The 22,367-nt window shown below is 36.3% G+C and overlaps 1 protein-coding gene across 1 annotated transcript in view; it reads left to right on the forward strand.

Moving 5' to 3' along the window:
* The window catches only part of IL1RAPL1 (interleukin 1 receptor accessory protein like 1), a gene marked incomplete at both ends in the record, with an annotated part of 599,615 nt that extends 580,217 nt beyond the window's left edge, over positions 1–19,398 (forward strand). The window contains 3 exons of the mRNA XM_079549852.1: positions 4,961–5,104; positions 17,208–17,378; positions 18,680–19,398. Coding sequence (XP_079405978.1) covers positions 4,961–5,104; positions 17,208–17,378; positions 18,680–19,398 — 1,034 coding nt within the window. The remainder of the gene's footprint in view (positions 1–4,960; positions 5,105–17,207; positions 17,379–18,679) is intronic.
* Positions 19,399–22,367: the final 2,969 nt, after the last annotated feature.

Here is a 22,367-nt window from a genome sequence, read left to right on the forward strand (position 1 = left end):
TCAGTATTTCTAACAGATAAAATGAAGCTACTGCACTGAAAAACATTAAAAAAAAACAAACAAACACGAAACTACCTGTAACTTAAATTACCCATCTTAAGTGAACTCTGCAGACATCTACTGTCCTGTGTGACCCTTTGCTGGCAGTAAGCGTATGCTTTTTGTTAAGAGATGGTTTCATGATCAAGCTAATGAACACTTCATGTCTGCTACTCCAAATCTATGGGCTTCAGAAGTGTTATTGTCCTACATTTGTCAGTTGGTTACTTGCAACATTATCCATAAAGCAATCTTCCTTAAATACAAACAGATTTATTTGGTACTTTGAAACAAATGAAGAAAAATCTCAAAATGTAGGGAGTTGAATACATATATATAATAATACAAATGCATGTATATATGTACATTAAAAAAAGGAAAAAACAGCATACTTCTCCATTCTCAAACTGTGAGTATGGTTTCTTTCTTCGTCATATCTGTCTACTGTTTACTGCTGATGTGTGAAATGAGATTCAGATGAATCAGCTGGTCTTCTCCTTCCTTTATTGGAAACACACCTCTGCAGTCAAAACTACATCTTATGATGCATCTCTCCAGGTTACCAGTATCTGCCTTTTTTCCATTCTCTCATAGAAAACAACAGCTAAGAGTTTTAGAAATCATCATCTTTTACTGCTCCCCTTCCTAATTATATACATTATCTCAATGTTTACTTAATAATTGAAGTCTTGGAACCTATATCTAGATAAATTGAAGATTGAATCTAAGCAAGCATTTAGCTTTATAAGTGAAATTGTCCAAGACAAGCAGAGAAGGAAAATGAGTCTAGGCATAAAGTTACAAAGATTTAAGTGTGGGATAACCTGAAGCTCTGTGAATAGTCCCATTGACTTCAGAAGGATTACTTATAGTCTGTGAAGTTAAGCAATCTGCATGACTGCAAAATTGAAACCTTAGATAGACTGTAATTGGATTTTGAAAAAGCTTCAGAAATTGAGTACACAGCTATAAATCACGCATCCTCTAAGAGTTATAAATCACCCAAAAGGATGCTTGAAATATAATTATTTTTCTTAGTAGCTCAGCTGTATACAAACTAATGAATAGAATAAGATTAATTTTAAATTATCACAGATCATTAAATGTAAGATCTCTGAAGCACACTGTATAAGTCACAATATATGAATATTGAAGGCACCCTTTTATTTACTTTCTTGTAAACTAAGATAAGTGCATTACACATGTGACAGAGAGAAGGGAAGCTTATAAAAAATTAAGTTCAGGTGAAGATCAAAGATATGCTTGATAATTAGGATAGGATCAGTATAAAATGAGTACGTTTATTTCCATTGCATCATGCAGATGTTTAGAGAGGACGTACTTTATTTTAGTTAGCTGTTTCTTTCTTTGGCTTTCCAGGCCAAAGACTCCTGATAAAGAAAAAAATTGTAGCCATTGGTCAAACTGCTTGTAACAAATCTCATTTTAAATTGAAGCTATTTATTCAGAAACCAATCTACGATTGCAGCAGTAATCAATGTGTTTTCCCTTGGAGTAGAACTGTTTCCGTGCTACCAGAGGACTGTTGTTAATTGCCTGTAACTAAATGATTGCTGTGCTTCTGAACATAGCTCCTTGGCGCTCACTCGTTTGTTGTGTTTAACAGAATGCTTGTCCCCCTAAGAGTTGGCCGAGTAATTTTCCTCTACTACTTTCTACATTCAGTCTTGGCTCCTTAAGGAGGGCAAGGTCTGTAATTCGAGCAATGTAACACAGAGGTTAAATGGGTTTTAAAAGGTTTGCTCTTTTTGTCTCTCCCCTCTGATGTGGTATTGTGCCACAGAAGAGGCACAGAAGAAACTGAACCTTTTTAGCAACCATCCACTACGAGAAACCTACGTTTAAGCAGGAAAAGCAGATCAAAGGCAGTGCAGTGCCTGCTGTAGCAGTCATACTTAAATTGCAAAGCTAAAGACAGAATAAGGCAGCACCAAAAAAAATCATATTATTACAAAGGCAGCCTCACACTCTGTCCTTGCTATGACATGTTTACTACGCTCTTGCTCTCATGCACATCACCTTCACAAGGCACCATTCAGAAATAACCTCTCCCAGGAAGGAGTCCAGGTACTCCTTCCCACTTCACACAAGGAAATCCAAGACACAGGAAGGTGAAATGATGGCAGCCATCTGAGGGGCCAACACTAATGGCTGGAGTGAGCCTGCTGCTTCTGACACCTTCAATTCCGAGTAGCATACAGTGATGCTCTTCAAAAAAATCCTGATGTATACAGCTAGCTTCCCTGTACAGTTTAGCAACCTGGGGAAACACTAGCTCAAGGCTTGAAAGCACACAGTTGCATGCAGCACTGTGCCCAGGCTAATCTGTGCTGCTCTTCACAGCGCTATGCAGATGGGGCTGTACCAGCTTTGGGCCTTTAGGGGCTGGCTTAGGCATTGGCACAGTGGGATGTGAGAATACAGCAGACTGCTGGGCTAATTACTGTGTCTCTGCCTCAGGGCCTGATAAACATCACTCAAGACAGAGGGTGAGGATGTGCTGATAAACATAGCTCAGCATGGATGAAAATACCAGCTTTCTGTGCACAAAGGGTATAGCAAGAAACTGACTTTGCAAACAAATCTGTTTAAGAAAGACCCTTCTTATCCTTCTTGTGCTCATCAATGACTATGGTGGCGGCAGATAAAAAGGAAATTTCTAGAAACTTTTTAGGGTGAATTGAGAAGTTTGTTTCATGCTTGCTTATCTAGCAAATTTAGGGTAGGCTCATCTGTGTTCAGGTTATCAAAGAAAATATACCAGAATAGTCTTGAATTATTTTATGGGTAAAAAAGCACCTGGGAGGGCCTCTCTTATAGCAAAACTGATGCAGTCCATTTATTTGATTTCATGCACAGGGTTAGAGAATGAGTAACTACTTGCAGTTATTTTTTTCATCTAATCTCAAAATCATTAATTTAGCAAAAACTTCTGTTTTCCAGCTGTAAAGTTTCCCCTCTCTTTTAGTGAGTCATAACAGCAGGCACATAAATAGAGTGTTTGGTACCTAGCAACCCAACACATTAAAAACCCTTTCTCCTAGTCCCTACTGAACAGCTGCAACACCTGTAGTACAAAATGATAAACAGGCTATAGTAAGCCCTGAGTAATTTCCATTTCCATTGATATTGTAAAATACTGCATTATTTGGCTATGCAAACAATTTTTTTGTTGGCTGTTTTTAATAACATTCCCCTCTCTGGACCAGAAGACTATTAAAAATTATTTAACACAAAGGAGTTTCCAGCACAGTTTTGGAAAGAATGACACAGGACATAAATACTCTTTTATTTTATTTTATTACACTTTTAGAGTCTTCTAGAGAGCAATGAAATCTTCTTACAGTCACTTCAAAATAATAAAAAAGTGTGTGATTCTCAATAGATGTAGTCAAAATAAACGGAATTCTCACATTTTTCTATAAGCTTTTATTTCTCTAATTGAATCATATTGTGTCAAGTCTACATAACCACTAAATAAATAAATAAATAAATAGATAGATAGATAGATAAATAGATAAATAGATAAATAAATTAATAAAAATTAAACCTGTTAGTTGATTACATCAGGGCTATAGTACTTTGTTCAGACAGATGCTGCCCACTGGAAGAGGGTGGTGTGAAAGCAACATGGAGCTGAGCTGAAGCAAAACTGTATGACTTGGATTTCCAAGATTTGATTTCTTGGCATTCCTTAGCACTGAGCAGTGTTGGAAAAATATTGTAAGATTGTAAGGTTCTAAGAGATGCCATTTATTACTTAGTTCAAATTACAACATTGCTAACAACATTCCCACACTTTTTGTTTGTTGCCAGTTGTCAGTTTCCTATTGATAACCAAAGTAAAAACAAAATGGATGTCATGAAGCTGTTTAAGTTTCCTTGAGCATGCCATGGTTTAGACGGGAAGAATTGAAGGTGATGCATTACTTATTCCCTGATAAGTGACTCTACTGAAGAGGTTACTGTTAGATGTGGCTACATTTGACCAGAGTCCTCATCCTTAGGAACAGAGCTACATGGCATGATCTCAGTCATGTCAATCTCCAGCCCAGAGTACAGCAAAGGGACCGGGGGTGCCCATGTTCTGAATGATGATGTCAGAACTGACAAATTGGGATGATTTGAAATGACTAAACGTAAACCAACCCTGCTTGTGGAAAGAGAAGAGAATAAAGATGAGTTGCAGATCATTGGGAAACTGTGTCAAAGCTTTTAGCAGATATCTGAGATGTGTGGTTTTGGATTTCCTAGGATAATTTATCTTCACATCCCTCAAGCTGTTTTTCTCTTTGCTTTCTGTTTATTTGTTTGCTTGTTTTTCTTTTGGGAAAAAAAAAAAATCCCTAGTTTGATCTTAGCCAGTAGACTGAAATTCATCCAAAACCTGAGCTTTTTCTTATTTATGTGTGGAGTAAGGGAGGGGATATGTTTTCATTATGCCATGCCCTCCCCACTCCCCCCCCCAAAAAAGAAATTCACTTCTGCTTTCACTGTAAATGGCACGTCAATGTTTATGTTCATAAAATGAATTGTAGTGTATCTGCAGGGAGAGAGATGGACGAGGGTTATCAAATCTCTCTTGTATGTATGCATACTCGCATACATATTCCAGCATCTGTTGTTTTACATAAGAGCAGTTTAGATACTGCACCAAAGGAAAAATTATGTTAATAAAGAAAACACATTCCTAGGTATTTTTTTCCACAGGATCTTCAAATTTAAAAATAAAACAAAATAAAATAAAATAAAATAAAATAAAATAAAATAAAATAAAATAAAATAAAATAAAATAAAATATCACTCATTTTATATTAGTAATTAACCTAAATATGAAGTCTGCTGTTAATCTTTTCTGTTTTGGAATGTGGCTATTATTGTATTTTGTAATTCTTTGCAGAGCTGATGTATACAGTTGAGCTTGCTGGTGGGCTTGGTGCTATTCTGCTGCTGCTTGTTTGTTTAGTGACTATCTACAAGTGTTACAAGATAGAGATTATGCTCTTCTACAGGAATCATTTTGGAGCTGAAGAACTAGATGGAGGTAAGGCAGCTTTTCAGTATGTTTCTTACCTTCTAAATATGCCTATTTCTCTCCATTAAGACCCAAATTTAATTTCAGTTCAAGATGCGTTAACAACTGCAATTTTTATTTCCCACTGCATTAGGCACTGACTTTAATACACATTCCTCATACAGCACATTAGCAGCAATAACTATTCAGCTGGTGTTTGTGCTGCCTTCTGGCTCTCAAGGTGACACGTGTGTCTTTTAGATCCATGTTTCCATGCTCCCAACACCACATGAAAGTTACCAACACTGAGGCTTTCAAGGCTGTTCCCTTTTGTCAGTGCTGAAAGCCAGCTTCACCTCCTCTTAAGCATGGAAGTGTCCTCAGTAATTGTATTTCCCTGATAGGCAGAGGTTGAACAGAATACTGCTTGTTTAAATGGATCAGTTTCAATAAACTGTGCTGAGTGTTTGGGAGCACACCCAACAGTCCATTTTCCTGAGTTCATTTACTTAATCACTTGGAGATTGGCTAATGGTCATTAATGCTGTTTTGTGGTTCAAGGAAAGCCAGCTTTAACAAAAGTAGTCTGCAGTGTATGCTCTGGACTGTGTCAAATGTATACATGTGTTTTCTTTTCTTCTGTTTTTAAGAAACAAAGAAGGTCTTCTCTGCCCACTAATAAAACTGCTGCTGGACAGCAAACCCAGTTGAGCTTCAGGTTCTGATTAATTATATTTGGTTTCTTGGGTCAGAGTTCTTGATGTTTTGTGCTACCGCTACATCTTTGATGACAGAACCTTCCTTTTTACTGAAATACTGCTGAAAGTTATATTACAGTTCAAGGTAATAGCCTGTGGATACCATCTATATGTGACATACTTTAAGAAATAGATACTGCACTGGCCAGATTTGTCACTGATACAGGATGAGAGTGGCAGCAAAATTAAAGGTCTCTGTGTAAGGGAAAGCCTTCCATATTAAGATCACTGGGGAATGACCCATTTTTGCCTCCAATCTAAAAATGCATGAGAATTTAAAATAGAAAATGCTCAGAACAACAAAATGCTGCAGAACATTAGAACATTTTGTATCCTATCAGACTGACGAAAAGGATGTATATTAGTGCAACTCAGTGGGGAAAAAATAATCACAACAGGTTACTTATTTTACAGAAGAGGAAACTGTGGCCCATGACTATGATTCATGAAGTATTTTGACAGACTCTACTTTTTTTCAGAAGCCAAGATCCTCCCTCATTCAAAATGCAACCCACAGTTCATAGAAGCATGCTTACTTGCATGTATGAATTCAATAATAATCATATCATATGATGAAAGAAGAAACATCTGGTTTAGTAATTATTTAAATAGTTGCAATTTAATGTTTTCTCTCTGTTGCAGTAATTCTTACTTTTACAGCTGTCAATTATTGTTACTTCAAATCTCTCCAATTAATTTGCAGACTTACTCTTAGCAAGCGTTACAAACTTGTCTCTCTCTCCTCTTACCCTTTACATCAGTGCCCTAGGAATGGAAATGCTTTAATCATCCATTTTATGTAACAAAATTTTAGTTTTTAAACTGTACTGTTCTGGAATACAAGAGAAAGAAAAATAACATCAGTTTGTTTTACTGAGCCAATTTAATTTAATTTACAGGATAAAGCTTAGATTCTCCTTACATGTTCAATGCTGATGCATTGTTTGAATGCTTAATTGAAGTAACACACCAGGAGGAATACTACTTGCAGATTCTCATAACAGAATACTGCAGCTTCTACCGTACTCAGTATAGTATATATACTAGCAACATGGATAAAACCTACTGTGAGAACGAAGATACTGCAGCTGTTCTTCTGCTCTGTCTCTCTCACCTGTGCTCTTGCAGAATTAAGAAGATGGAGAGAAAATGCCCCACAGGAGGCCAAACCATGGATTGTGTGGAGATAAACTGCAGACATAAATTCAGGTCCTTTCCCTTGGCTTCACCTCTTACTGACAGACACAAAATGCTGAACTGTAAAATCTTTTTCTGACCTGAACTCCTGCAGCGCCACAGCCAAGCGCCTACATGCTATTCATCATTTACATCATGAGCTGGCATACTTCAGGATAGCACGTAGATAAGCAAACATCAAAATGGCACAGGCTTTTTGTGTTCACTGTGGTGTATCCAGAGAGAATTTGAAACACTGTAGAAGTGAAGTCCAATTGAAATTTTCCTTTAAAAATTGTTATCAAATGCAGTGCTTCATTTCTAAACAAGGCTTTCAGGATGTTGAATCTCATCACAGTTCCTCTTTCTTTTCCTTAGAAACTAGTTTTTCTCATGCATATTTCTGTGGGAGGCATGGGCAAATTCTGAGAAATAGTTGAAAACAAAGTATTTAACCATCGAAACTGAATTTATTACTTTATCTGAGAGTGATGGAGAGTAAACAAGCATTCTCAGATACCGATTCCTCATTTCCCTAACTTGCATCCTTGAATTTCCCATTTTCTCTCATCTCAGTGACTCTGTTTTCCTCTTTTTCTCTCTCCAGCAAATACTTCAGCTCAGCCTTGTCTTCTGGGAAAGCCCTCTTTTTTCCCTTAGTTAACTCCCTTTTCTATTGAAGTAGAACATAATCAAATTAACACTGTGTTCTGGAGTTTGGTTAGTGGACTTCATCACTAATGTCTGACATATCTCCCTGGAAAATGGAGCACTGGCAAAGCTCTCTGACCTATGGCAAAGCAACTTTCCCACATGAAGTTGTTTGGCATGGCCTTGCCTCTCAGAGAGACAGCTCATCCCTATCAGTGAAGTAGTCTGAAATCCCCAAACCTGTTTGACCAGCAAATCAATTTAAGATCTGACAGAATACATAATGAAGATGATACCCTGTTCAATAATACTCTGAAAACAACAAAATTTTCAGAAATAGGTGTTCATTGGGAACTTCTGAGGGCTGGTCATTGTTAAATGGCAGGCAGGCATCCTTTCTGAGTTTAAGACTCTAAATTTAGAAGTTTATTTTAAAAAGTCTTGTCTGTAAAATGTACTTCAAGTATTAGCATATTATATTGAAAACTGCTTCAAGAAGTGATGAATTCTTATGTTTTATTGTACATAGAGCCCTTACATTACACTTTTATACCACATTCATCCTCTGATATTTTAGCTGTTATTATTTTCATATTTTTTTTTCCATGGATCTACTCTGCTGCCTTTCTCAGTTTCAAATGAACTTAATAAACTAAGTGTTATATTTTAAGTAAGAGTGAAGAGAAAAAAAAATGCAAGAAAATGTTTGTTATTACTCTGGATCAAGATACACCCTAACTTCTCACACTCTCTGATCTTAAAAGCTTTTTTATATCAGAGGAGATACAGCACTGTATAGAAATCCTCTCTTTGTTTATGAGAGATGTGAAACCCAGGCCTCCTAATATCTATGGAAATTTTCCCAGAGTTTTACCCAGGACAACTTCCTCCTTTGAGAGATTGTTTCTGCCCATGAAATCATGCAGGGATCAGTCTTGAACCAGGACAGCCACCAAGACAAGCAGCAAGGGGAGAAGGGGAGAAAAGGGGCTCAGACCAGAAGCACCCTTTCTGATGCTGCCTTAAAGTGTCCAGGAGACTCCAATTCACCAAAATTTCTATTTTGAAATTTTTCTTGCCATTTCAAGACATGAGAGTTTTCAGTGGATGTTCAGACATCCAAATTCTAGCCTTAAGGTATATGAGAATAAATCCAGAAGGTTAAGAAGTTAGGCTGAAAACTACTTGACATGGTCAGATGGGCAAAATTACTCAAAATCATGAATTTATATGCGTGTTTATATTTCAGGTTCCAATTTCAGAGAAAAGAGCACACAACACATTTATGAGTAGAAAATGCCTGCAGGCACTGGACACTGCCATTTTGGGATACATTAGTAACCACTTAAACTGATTAAAGTTTTTGTGTGAAGGAATAAATAAGCACTATCATCAGAAAGAAGAAATTTTGCATGAAGAGGCTGACATTAAAATTGACAAGAACAGAATTGTTTAGAAATTAGAAAGAAGATTGAACAAATGTGCTGTGAACACAGGTCTTTAATAAAAATTCATAAATGTTTCTTGTCACAATCATCTGACTAGAAGCCCAGTTTGAGGGTTACGAACAATAATAACAAAAATAAAAATATTCAGCCGATAACTAGAAAGACAGACCTTTGTCTGACAGTTGATTCAACAACCTTCAAAATGTCTCTCAGCGCCTCTAGTTCCCACAACTGTTCCTACAGTGTTGGACAGGGCTCTCTCTATGATGTCTTTCACGCTATTCTCAAATTTCCTTGCAAAGGAAACATTGGTGAACCCGGGGACTAAGGTCTCAGACTACACATGGCCAGGCTTGGTACGTGGGAATCAAGGCCCTGGAGTTTCTCTGATTTCACTTTTTTTTGTTTCCTTTTTTATTTTAATTTAATTTTTTTTTTTTAAAGTGTTCCTAAGATTGTTGAGAAGTGTCATTTGTAAGCTCTTTAAATTTAAGAAATCTTCCTTGGATTCAGTATATGACAGCTGTAGTGGTTGTTTCTGGGCTGAGAGTGATGCACTCTATTAACAATGAGTTTTGTTGTTTTCTGAGAGGAAGCAAATCAATTCTCATTTAGGAAATTGATAAAATGGTTTCTGCCTTGAAATCTCTGTTGCATCTGGGACTCCTTAAGTAGTTGTGATTTTCATCTTTACCATTATATAGCAGCAAAAGACTTTCAGGGCTTACGGACCTATGGGATTACCTAAAAAAATTCCTTATTCACTGCACAAATTAAGATGAGGTAAAACACACTTCTCTGTGATTTCCTGTGTTTCACCCCAGTAAACTTCTTGTGAAGCCAAGAAAGAAAATGCTTTGAGATTGTTAATGCTTCAGATGCTGACTTTCAAGTATAGCTTTTTTCAGTGGCCTAGGCACCTGCTGAACTGCTTGTGTTGATGATCATGCTATGCAGGTACAGCTATACTGAAATTACTGCTGAAGTTAGTGACTTTGCAATTACAAAGTCTTCTCTAGGGACTCATGGAATAAGTTTGTAGTAGCAGTCTCAGCACAGTATATGTATTCTTGATGGCTACTGGCAAATTGTAGCAATAAGAAATCCTACCCTATGAATATCAATTTCCATTTCTGTTAAAATCACCTTTAGAAAAAAATTCAGTCTTCATCTTTCTAAATAACACTAGTTACAAAACAAGGATTTTCCTTATTTAATTACAATTTATTTTTGGATAATTGCCTACATTTACTGTTAACTCTTTTCATTTGTGTTATTTATTTACATCTGAAAAGCAATTCAAGGAATGAAATCTCAGTTTATGTCTCCAGTGAATATGAGATTTTCTAGTTTCCTTGAAACTTACTAATTCAAATTAAAAATTATGTTTTTTCCTCTTTCCTTATGTTACTCTCTCCCTATTTTATGGCACATAGAACCATTAAAAAAAAAGTAAGCTAGAAAAAAAAAGAGTCTATCATCTGAAGACTGAGATACCTCCTGTTCTTCAGCCAGCAGCTCTGTCAAACGACTCTGAGCTTTGAAGTTGTTTTTCTTGTTTTGTTGCTGTTGATGGCTTTTTATTTGCTGTTGTTGTTTTTTTTATTGTTGTTTTCAAAGGATAGATTTCCAAGGTAAGCAAGATGAATGCAGTACATTGGCATTCAATGTCTAGAATTTTAGATTGAAAGCCTTTTTCCAAGCCATTTCTCTCTTGATGTTTTGTTTTGTTTTCTTTGGTTGGTTGGTTGGTTTACTTACACCAAGGCTATCTCAGCTCCACTTTTCACACCACAAAACCCAATTATATAAGTACTATCATAGACAGTTGGACTAAGGAGCATTCAAATAAACATGTATTTTATACAGGTAATTAGCTGTTTTGTTGAATTAGGATAATAAGGAGTAGTCACTACTTTACACTTTGTCAGTTTAGGATACGTATTTTGTACAGAAAAAATTATATCCCTTCCTTTTCAGATCCTACATGACAACTGTTGACTTTCTGCTCTTCAAAAAAAGGATCTTGTCTTTCATAAGCATATGCTGTGCTATGCTATGACTCCTTACTAGGTAGTTACTGTTCAGTCTTTCACCACCTACCACTAATAATTTTTTTCGTAGACCAGCAAATAGTTCATACAAACCAAGGGAATACCTTCTATCACCATATTTTAGTTTTCATAAATTTTAACATTCTGATAATTGTATATAAAAATTTCTGCATTTTCACATTGAGAACAATTTTTGAGATTAATGCTATACCAGCTTTTTATATATAAAAAGAAGAATTACTTCAATAGTAGTATTTAATTTAGTTACTCACTTCCATATTAATGAGAATGGCTTAGAAACATTGAAGCTTTTCTCTTCATTTAGCTACAAATAAGAAATCAGAGTAAGTACATGAGGAAAAATCACTTTTAATAACAGGTTATTCAGTTTAAATAAGTAGTAATCTTATGTACCTATCGTTTAGAAATTTTAGTTGTAATTACAGATAATAAGGAAAAATACACCTTAAAGGTGGCTGACAAATTAATAGGAAGGGGAAAAAATGCATACCTGCTGCTTTAGTATTTTTATAAAAGGGCAAAAGGCATTCTTATTTTTCCTAGTCTATGGTGTGCTGAGAATACTCAAGAACCTTTTTAGAACTGATTATACTTCTTTAACCCTTTTACCAGTGTTGCATTTATAATCTCCCTTCAGTTCACCATTTCCCACTTCAGGCAAGAATCTAGACTATCATTAGGAATACTCCATTTAACAGGTACTTCACCGTGACAAAGCTGATGTTGGCAGTTTTTTGTTTTTATTAACAATAAAAAAAGCGTGGCATTTAAAGAACAAAAATTAAATGATAAGGTGAGCATCACAATCAACAGTAAATAGCCTGAGGAAAAAACAAGTGTTTTGAAAGACTCATGATGATTTGGTATTTTTAATCATCCAAGAATTTGGGTTATCTTTTTCACTGTTTTGAGGGTAATGAGCACTATTGCAATGTGAGCGTTAAATGCGGCCCCACAAATAATGAAACAGGTACAGAATTCTGTGTGAAATTCTGAAAACTCACCCCTTTGCAGCTCTTGCTGAACACGGTGTGTTTTCAAAGAGAAAAGTCTCACAGCTGTTCCCTGCAGGACTTGCAGAATCCATTCTGTCATTTCTATGGACCCCACTTGAAACACCTGATTAAATCAGTGCATTGCTTCTAGATGAATACCTGAGTTTTTACAATGCTGACACATGTTCTGGAACATCAGCTGTCAATCTTCCATTGATTCACAAGGGGAAGATCTGGGAAAGCCAGAAGTGTCTCCAGCTACTCCTGGCTGCAGAGCAGCACATGTGTTGTCAGCTCCCTTTGGAGCCCTGGCTATTTCTGAAGTCGCTGTTAATGACTCTGGGAGATTACACAACACACAAAGGTATGGGCTGACTGGTGTACAGCTTCATTAAAATAAGATTCAGATCTATCGACGCTATGAAATACTGTTTTGTGTGTTTCTCTTTATTTTGATCAGTCAATCTGTCTTGTGCTATAACATACCATGCCAGCTGGGAATCCAGACTTGTCATCTGCTTGAACATGGTTGATAAGAAAAAAATAACTTTATGGAGGTACTTTTCTATTTTTAATTTTTCATCTATGTATGGTTTTCTGTACTCCATTAGCAGAAATAGCTGCAATGCTTAAGGTTAATGAAACCTCAAAGGTCCAAACCGCCGTCCCCTTGGAGGGCAACATGCAAATTGTTAGAAAACATGCAGATATATAATAAAAATTCAAAGTTGAGTCTGTCTGCTGGTCCCTGTAGAAGAGGAACGTAGATGCATATGGAGTCTGGGTTTCATTTTATGCTTACATTGAGCCTTTAAAAGACTGCTGCTGAGCACATCCTCAGAATAACAAGCAGCATTTACAACTTCATCCTCTAAAAATTTATATCACTTCTGCAGCATTAACCCTCTAGAATGTTACAGGGAATATGACCGTTTCTACATTTGGATGATCACTGAAATAAATGGACAGCATTAAAGAATGCAATGTTGCAATGATGCAACAGGTGTTTTGGCTAAAATCCTGAGCCACTGAATGAAATCATGTCTCCATTTGTTTTTAATGTATCTGGCATTTCACCTTCAATGTCTACCCCTAAGACAGATCCAAACAATTTTGTCTGACCTTTGGCTGAGTCCAAGACCGCTAGTCAGTGTCTTTACTTTCAACTCCATACAATTAAAATGCCACAGCAAAGTTCGTACTTCCCAGCCTGTTTGACCAGAGTCTTGAAGTACAAGTGGTCTTTGATTGACTGACGTGCATTGTACCTGTAGCATGGGCCATGTCTGACCTCACTGTACCAAACTAATCCAGAGCTTCAGTGTATTCTCATAGAAGAAACCATGAATTATTATTATTTTTCATTAAATTTGCCCGTGCAATGTCTGTTTTATGTTTCATTTCAGCCTTTTAAATTAATGGAGGCTGTTGAGCTAAAGAGCTCCATCCTGGTTGTATGACACCTAGTAAGCAGCAGAAAATAAGTATAAACCTCATAACCGCAAAGGATTATTTGTCTGTTCACTAGGAATGGGAAGAGGTAAAAAAAGCCTCTTCCCATCTACAGCAAAAAGTATTGCCATTGTATGGTACTGTATGCCATACTCAGATGTGCTTACTGAATTAAAGGACAGCTATTGCATGAAACAGCTCTGCAAAGTACCTGGATATAAAGCTAGAAGAATTTATTCTGATGTTTATTTAAAAAAGAATCCTGAAACAGAGAAGGGAAGAACAATGCTTTCAGGTACAAAAGTAGAAAATTGCTCTGAATCTCCACAGGAAAAAGAAAAGTTTCAGATGAAATGATCAAAATCCATGCATTTGATAATTAGCAGGTATTTTTCTTCCTGAGGGAGGAAACAGGTAGTGAGTAACTACATTCCTGCTTATTGCTAATGCACAGGAGCCTGACAACAAGAAATCTTTGAACAAGAAAGTGCAGCAACAGTCAGTCACATTTTCACTCTGAGAATACTTGGATAGAAGACTTCATTGTTTGCTGACAAGGGAAAATGAGGAAATTCTCTTTGTAAAATTAAGTATGGGATGCTACCAGATTTGTTTCACTTTTGGATTTTTGCCTTTCTATTCTACAACTAAATATTTGCTCCAGACAACATTATGTACCCAAAATCTGGAAGGATTTAGTTATTACCATATTACACAGTAATATCAAGTCCTTTGTGACTTGATTGTAATTAGGAGAAGATTAGGAAATTTCTGATTAAATTTTGTTTGCTTTGTTTCTGTTTGTTTGGTTGGTTGTTGTGGAAAAGGAAGATATGCTGAAACCAAATATTTTCAAGTGTAAAATGTATGTTCCAGTGAGCAGTTCAGAAAACAGAAAGCTATGGTGTATTTACTGCATACTTGCTCTGAGTCTGGGGTTGCCTGGATGTGCTTTTATGCAAAAGAAGGCCTAGGTAGAATAGAGCCCAACAGAAAAGGGTTTGCAGAACCTCTTGCTTCCACATGACATGGCCAAAAGACTGGCAAGATATGTGCCCCAGCTGCCAGGCTTTGACTCAGCCACAAGAGCCCTATGGCTTCTGGCTCTTCTGGCTCTCTCTCAGTCCATGGAGACAGAACATTAAAAAAAAAAAAAAAAGAGTGAAGATCAGAATACAGACATAGACATTTAGAATATTGACATCAGTTCCACAAACCACGATCAGAGAGGTCACCTACTCTGTGTTAAAATACTTTCCTGGAGATGGGAGTGATGTGATCATACCCTGTGTATACCAGACATCTCACATTTTTAGAATTGTCTGCTTATGACAGTATGTCAGCCCATTGGATAACAAAATTACTGCATAAAGTAATTCTGCTGTAAATTGAGCTTTCTACTTTTCATCAAAGTTAAAAAATAACTGACAGATGGGGAGTATGATAGTTCAGGAAAACCACTGTGCTAAAGCATCTAACAGTTTCCCAGACTGGACTACACATCTAGCTGTACTGGAGTTTAAATAAATTCATGTTTGCTTGAACCCATCTGTGTACGTGTACTGTAAATCTTGGCTCTCCTACACTTGCAAATACTATTAAAAGTAGGGAACTAGGGTTGAAAGAAGTGTTCCCTGCAATCACAGATAACACAGCTATAGTCAGTAGGAATGCTGGATCCTTCATGTTACGAAAATTTATATTTATTTAAAAAAAAAGCATTAGAATCATAATTGTGTGCTCAAGAAAGTTTTGGCATAGTGTGAATAAGTTTCCCTCAAATTAAGAACGTGCAAACTGTCTTCACAGACGATATCTTGAAGCCTTCAAAACAGTTTCAATGCTGCATTATTTTTTATGATTCATTCCTTCGAGAAATGACATATTTTCATATTTATTCAAAGGTTTCCAATGGATTAACGCTTCTCTAAATCCTGTAATGTCATTATGGCCATTACTAAGGCAAGAAAAGAAAATGGCATGACCACACCATCATGTCAGTTGTGGTGACTTCCCCATATATATCCTGACCTTTCTGTGTGTTAACACTATTGCTGGGTTAAGAGTATCCTATTGTAGTGTCAGAACTTATTCTGTAATCTCCCACTTGTTTTCATTTGATCCATTCAGTGGCAATATCAGAGGCATTGGGTGCTTCTTTATCTTGAAGGATTATGGTTTCACAAGCACTGAAATAATGAAATAATGGATCAAAGGAAGGCATTAATTATCTCGTTTGTTGGTAGTATTGGTTTTTGCTGTTCATTATTTTTTTGAGAACAAACACTCCAACATATAATTTCAGATAAATTGTGTAGGAGAGAAAATGAAGCCCACAGTCGTTTCATTGGTTTTGAAACTTTGAAAAAAGTATTACCATTTTAATTTTGTCTTCTGCAGATTTTAATGAGCAAAATATGAGTGGTTCTTTGGAAGGAAGAGTGGACAACTCAAACTAGTGCCTGCTCTTTAATTTTACTCATACACTTTGCACCCTTCCTACTTTTGGCAGGCTTTTCCAAATAGTACAACCAAAGTACAAAAAAATGCAAAATCAAAAAAAGGATTGGCTGAGAAAAAAAGGGAAGTCAGCATTGAAGAGTGTAGCATCGCTTATACCACATGGTCGAGTATTCAGTCACATCTCTTTTACAAGCAATTGATATTCTCCACAGCCTGAGCATAATGTTATCAAGAAGGTTAGAAGGATGTTAACATTTCATTAATCTTGCCATTGATTTTTTTCTGCATTCTTCACAACAAAATTCAAAATGCGACCTCTTATTCCACTGAATTAGTTCCAGAGCACTTGGCATTATCGACCTCTTAATGAAAAGTAATGATGACTTTTTTGATTCAGTCTTTCAAGGAAGCACACCAAGCACATTTAAGATACAGACACAAATATTTCACTTAATTGAAATGAAATAATACACTGTTAAAGACTAAAATGTACATTAATGTATCATTAAATTAGCATATTTAAGCACATAGAATTCAGGATATTTAAACTGCATAATTGGGATCTGATGCTACAAAGATCTAAGTTTGGCAATGGGAAAATAATGAATTTTACAAGTAAATGTATGCACATGTTTAGAGCATTCTAAGCCTTACATTTATAGTGAAAATTTGACAAAAATAAATATTTTTATATAGAAGAGAAAGAGCTGTTCATTTGTATGAGTATTTCCATGCTTTTCCTTTCTATTTTAAAGCTAGGAAAGAATTTGGATTCTTTCAGTCAGTTTTCTTCTGTGCTCATAGGCTGCCACCAGACAGCTGAGTGGATTTCCTTCATGCAGAGCCTCACACAAATATTTATGCACAAACTGAGTTCAGTGTATGGGTATGGATCCCTTCTGTCTTGTATCCATGTAATAAAGGATTAACTCCACTAGGTGGAACATAAAAGATGAATGGTTTAATAACTGGAGAATAGGTAAAAGTTTGCTATTTTATCTAAGCAATTTACCATTCCTGAGAAATTCTTTGAGGAATAATTCCTAGGCAATCATCTAAGCAATATGCAAGAACAGCAAATAATGTAATTTCATTTTTTCCTTGTGTTTTTTTAGACAACAAGGACTATGATGCATATCTATCTTATACCAAAGTGGATCCTGATCAGTGGAATCAAGAAACTGGAGAAGAAGAAAGATTTGCTCTTGAGATCTTACCAGATATGCTTGAAAAGCATTATGGATACAAGTTGTTCATACCAGACAGAGATTTGATTCCCACAGGAAGTAAGTATGTCTTTATGTTAGCGTATTTTCTAAACAACATAGGCTGTGGTTGCATATATTATTTAAGTATTAATCCTATGCTTGTCCCTTTCGAATGTCATCTTAACTCTATCATCTTGTGGAATAAGATAAGTCACCAAATATGCTTGATGTACATTTCCTAGATAAGAAGATTATATTTTACTAAGTGTATTATATTCATTGAAGGTGAGACAGTGCAGACAGGGCATGCATAGGTAATGGAAATTAATAAGATTAATATTTATTCACAGATTATCTGAGAGTCTCCACACCTAGGAATTAATAAAGAGGTTTTTATTTTCTATTCCTAAGTGTTTCCTTGGAAATATATCCATCACACTAATATAAAAACAACTAAATAATTATCGCTATCCGTCTATACAGAGACTCAGACAGGAAGAAAGCAGTTGTCTTTGGTCTAAGTCAAGAGCTGAGAGAAAACATCTGCAGCAGAGTAAATAAAAGACTGCTGGTAGATAAACTGTAGTGGAGGCACTGGATCATTTTCAGAGACTGAAACTGAGAATTGATTCCAACTGAAATAAGTAGATTTTTTTCATATATATTTAAGGTATTCCAACCTATGCTCAGTAATATTTGTAAGTTGCAGTTCGTAACTTCAGTTGTAGGCATTTATAAAACTACTAAGTTCAAACTATTTTATTGAATTAATATTTATAAGAAAGGATAAGTAAAACACAACCTTAATCATAAGTACATGGATATTTTCAAATCTACAGTATCCTAAACATTAATTTGCAGGACACAGCTCTGTTTCTGTGAATGCATGAAAGGAAAACAACAATCTAGTGAATCAGTAGACCTTAGAATATCATTTGCTTTTTAGGCTGACAATAAAACACAGCTTCTGCTCTGTTGCCTATCTGGGTGACTTTTTAGAAAATGGTGATGGATAAAATGATGATGGACACGCTTGTTCCAGTAAAGATACAGGCACAAATTGACAGTTCATTTACAAACACTACCAAAACATAGCCCAATGGGAAATAAATATTTCACTGAATCGTAGAATGCTTGAGGTTGGAAAGAACTTCTGGATGTCATCTGCATCAGCTGTCTTGTTCAAGCAGGGTCATCCAGAACGGGTTATCCAAAAAATTTGTCCTGGCAAGCAAAGTTTACATGTTTGAAAGTGATGTTTTTGCAGCATTCAGAGAACTTTTCTGGGAGAAGGGGGTTTGCTTCTGTTATTTCTCTCCAGCCTATGGGAATGAAATATTTTCTTGCCTTGATTTTTGAGCAATTGTCTTATTTTGTAGCCTACATTGAAGACGTGGCAAGATGTGTAGACCAAAGCAAGCGACTGATCATCGTCATGACCCCAAATTATGTGGTAAGAAGAGGCTGGAGCATCTTTGAACTGGAAACAAGGCTTCGGAACATGTTAGTCACAGGAGAAATTAAAGTGATACTGATTGAATGCAGTGAACTGCGAGGAGTTATGAACTATCAGGAGGTTGAGGCCCTGAAACATACCATCAAGCTCCTCACTGTCATTAAATGGCATGGACCAAAATGCAACAAGTTGAATTCCAAATTCTGGAAACGTTTACAGTACGAAATGCCTTTTAAGAGGACTGAACCCATCACACACGAGCAGGTTTTAGATGTCAGTGAGCAGGGGCCCTTCGGGGAACTGCAGACAGTCTCCGCAATTTCAATGGCTGCTGCCACCTCTACTGCTCTTGCCACTGCTCATCCAGATCTACGCTCCACCTTTCATAACACATATCATTCACAGATGCGCCAGAAACACTATTATCGAAGCTATGAATATGATGTACCTCCTACCGGCACCCTGCCGCTTACCTCAATAGGTAACCAGCACACCTACTGCAACATCCCTATGACACTTATAAACGGGCAGCGGCCACAGACGAAAACTAACAGGGAGCAGAATCCAGAAGAGGCTCACACAAACAGTGCGATACTGCCCCTCTTGCCACGGGAGACCAGTATATCAAGTGTCATTTGGTGACAGAAATGCAAGGGGCTGTCCATCCCCTTGAGTAGAAGCTGAGTCTGCAGTCCGGTGCCTGGAACTACATCCTCGACTGCTGCTGTTAAACATGCATTACAATCGATAATATATGAGGAAAAACAGGGTCTTGTACATACGTTTTTTGCAATTTCTTTGTAGCATCGGTCTTCCTGTTTTACCCATGTTCTCTTCCCATACACATTTTCGACTTTGTTTTATATGTCATTGGAATTTGTATATTTACATTTTTTTAATGAAGAGACTGCTGTATAGATAGGAAACTTTTTGGCTTCATTAGTATAGTTTTAGACTTTTTTTTTTGGTTCGTTTTTAACCTCTCTTGGGAATGCTTGGACAAAGCTATGTTGATATCAGATGCGCCATCCATTTTGTTGGCCTGCCTAGCCTGATTCCTGAAGGCCATGCCTGCTGCAATTCACCTGTTTTGGGTAATATTTGTTCTTAGAATGATCCCATCCCTCACTGAGAGCCTTTGTTTCATTTCTTCCCCTGTAATGTGCATCACTCCCTGCTCTTACAATGGCCCCATTTGGGGTAACACTACAGTCTGATCATCTAACATTTAACTTGGTAGAAACTTGTTAAACAGACTATACCCAATCTGTATCGGTTGCTTCGCAGTAGTCACTACAGAATGTGTAGAAAATAGAGATGGTTTGATTTTTGCTTTCTTGGGGGATTTATTTTTTTGTTTTTGTTTTAAGAATGAGTCAATTGTACCCCTTTTATAAATATAAAAGCAAGCCCTATTTTTAACACTTCCTGGAAAAGTATTAATGTGGTTGTGGATTTTATTTTTAAGCATTTGACTTTTTTCTTTCCCTCCTTTAAAAACCCTGCAAATAAGATCATTTCCAATTTTTAGGAAAGCAAGACAAGTCAGGCAATAGGCACTGAAGTGCAGTGAGTCCTGCTGATATTTACAGTGACGATTTCCAAACCAAAGGGGAATAAAAAGGCAGTATCTTAGATGGTTGCCATTATGTATTAAAGAAAGTGTTATTTTCTGAAAAAGGAAGAGCAAAACATTATTTTGCTGTGGATTGCAGAGTCCCCTTGTATTTTAATGTTCAAAATTGTATTTGCTTTAAAATGATATATTCAAGATGAAAAAATACTATTTAATTTGGTTTTAGCTTGTAACAATAAGTAAAGCTTAATTTTAACATGATTTCAGTAAGAACTCAGGCAAAAAAGAAAACAAAAGAAACATGAACACCAACAAATATAATTGTTTTCAGAATAAACTTTATTTATACAAAATTAATATTTAAATAAGACTTTGAAGTATTAAAAACAATTTATTCACTTTAATGAATAAATAAATTAGTTTTATTTTTTATGTATGTTTCTATCTTTGAGGAGTTGCAGATAATGCGTTTACCATGGTTGCCAGGGAAGAAACAAACCACTGTCTTTATATCTGGGCATCTTTAAGACAAATGAACCAAGCGACTTATATTTTAAATAAAGGAAGAGTCCTTTATGGTTTGAGAAAGAGCACAGAGCACTGTTGTAGCTGTACATGGTATTCAGGCCAAGCTGTCTGCCAGTCTCTGCTAGCAGAAGCAGAAGAGCAGAGGCAGAATTGCTGCTTGCAGCACACTCTCATAGAGTCGTGGGTTTGATTGACTCTGGCAAAAATGTAGCTGGTAGCCTGGCAGACAAACCTGATCGTCTGTTTCTGCAATTAATTAGCTTTAGGAATTTTTATGGTAGCTGACTGATATTAGCCAATATAAGGGATGTGTGGGGTTTGTTCATCTTAATTGTCTCAAGGAGAAAAGTACAGCTTATAATATTTTAGTCTTCTTAATGAGAAGTAATGAGTAGAGAAGAGGTAAACTGCAGTCTGGGGGATGTTTGTGGGAGTAATCCAGAACTGACAGCGTGGGAGGATGTAACTATGATCGTGTTGTGAAAGTCAAGAAGTCTCAGTATGTGCATAACAAGCCAATAGAGCTTTGGGATGTGCACTGATTTTTGCTTGCTTTAAAATGTTCATTTCTCTGACAATTTGCTCAAATCCTTTTCTACCATCTATCATGGTGTCTCCCTCTGGACATGTGCCAAATGTCCACAAAATGGAAATGAAGCTGCCAGGCCAGATGAAATTCTAAAAGAGCTTTGCACTTTTGTTTTCTTCATAGTGTAAGAAAGCTATTATTTATTCACTCTTACAGACACCTGTCAGGCACTGATGGCATTTTTCTTCATTCAACTGAATGCCAAATGTACCAGTACCCTCTAAAAACAATTTTTTTTTTTTCTTTTTTCCTTCATTTTCCTTCCCTCTTACATACCCTGTAGAAAAGACTGGGATGTGGAATAAATGTAGAATGTATCTATCTGACCACAGTCATTTTTAGGCAGTGTTAGGTAGTTTGTTCCTTAGCCACACGGGGAATACTTTTCTGTTCTATTTTAATGCAAATTTAAGCACTTTGAATAGCATGATTCAGGGACTGATGGATACAATTTGATATTCACAGTACTTTTTTTAAAAAAGAGATTTTCTTTATAATACTTTTATTATAATATTTAAAAAAATAGGAAGAAGGGAGGAAAGAAAGAGAGAGAGAAGGAAAGAAAAGAAGAAAGAAAGAAATGTAGAAGCTATCTATTACTTCAAAAACATTCCTTCTTAGTATTCCTCCTCTATGAATAGCTCAGCTCTGTGTGGGAAACAATGAAGGAAACTGCTGTGTGTTCAACATACTCTGTGTTTGACAAAAGTTCTATTGGAACAAAAAATAAAACGGAAAAACATAATCTTTCATTGCCCTAGGGATTAGGCTCCATCCTTTATTGGTGAAGGTGTTCCAGTTTTGACCCTACAGTCCGAAGTGTGCATGCAATAGACACATTTAAGATTTAGCCATAAACAAATAGCACTTTACTTTTAAAACTGCACAGTGTGATGATTGGAGAAACTTACTCTGGCT

This window comes from Tetrao urogallus, assembly GCF_951394365.1.
Source record: "Tetrao urogallus genome assembly, chromosome: 1".
In the NCBI taxonomy this organism is placed as follows: domain Eukaryota; kingdom Metazoa; phylum Chordata; class Aves; order Galliformes; family Phasianidae; genus Tetrao; species Tetrao urogallus.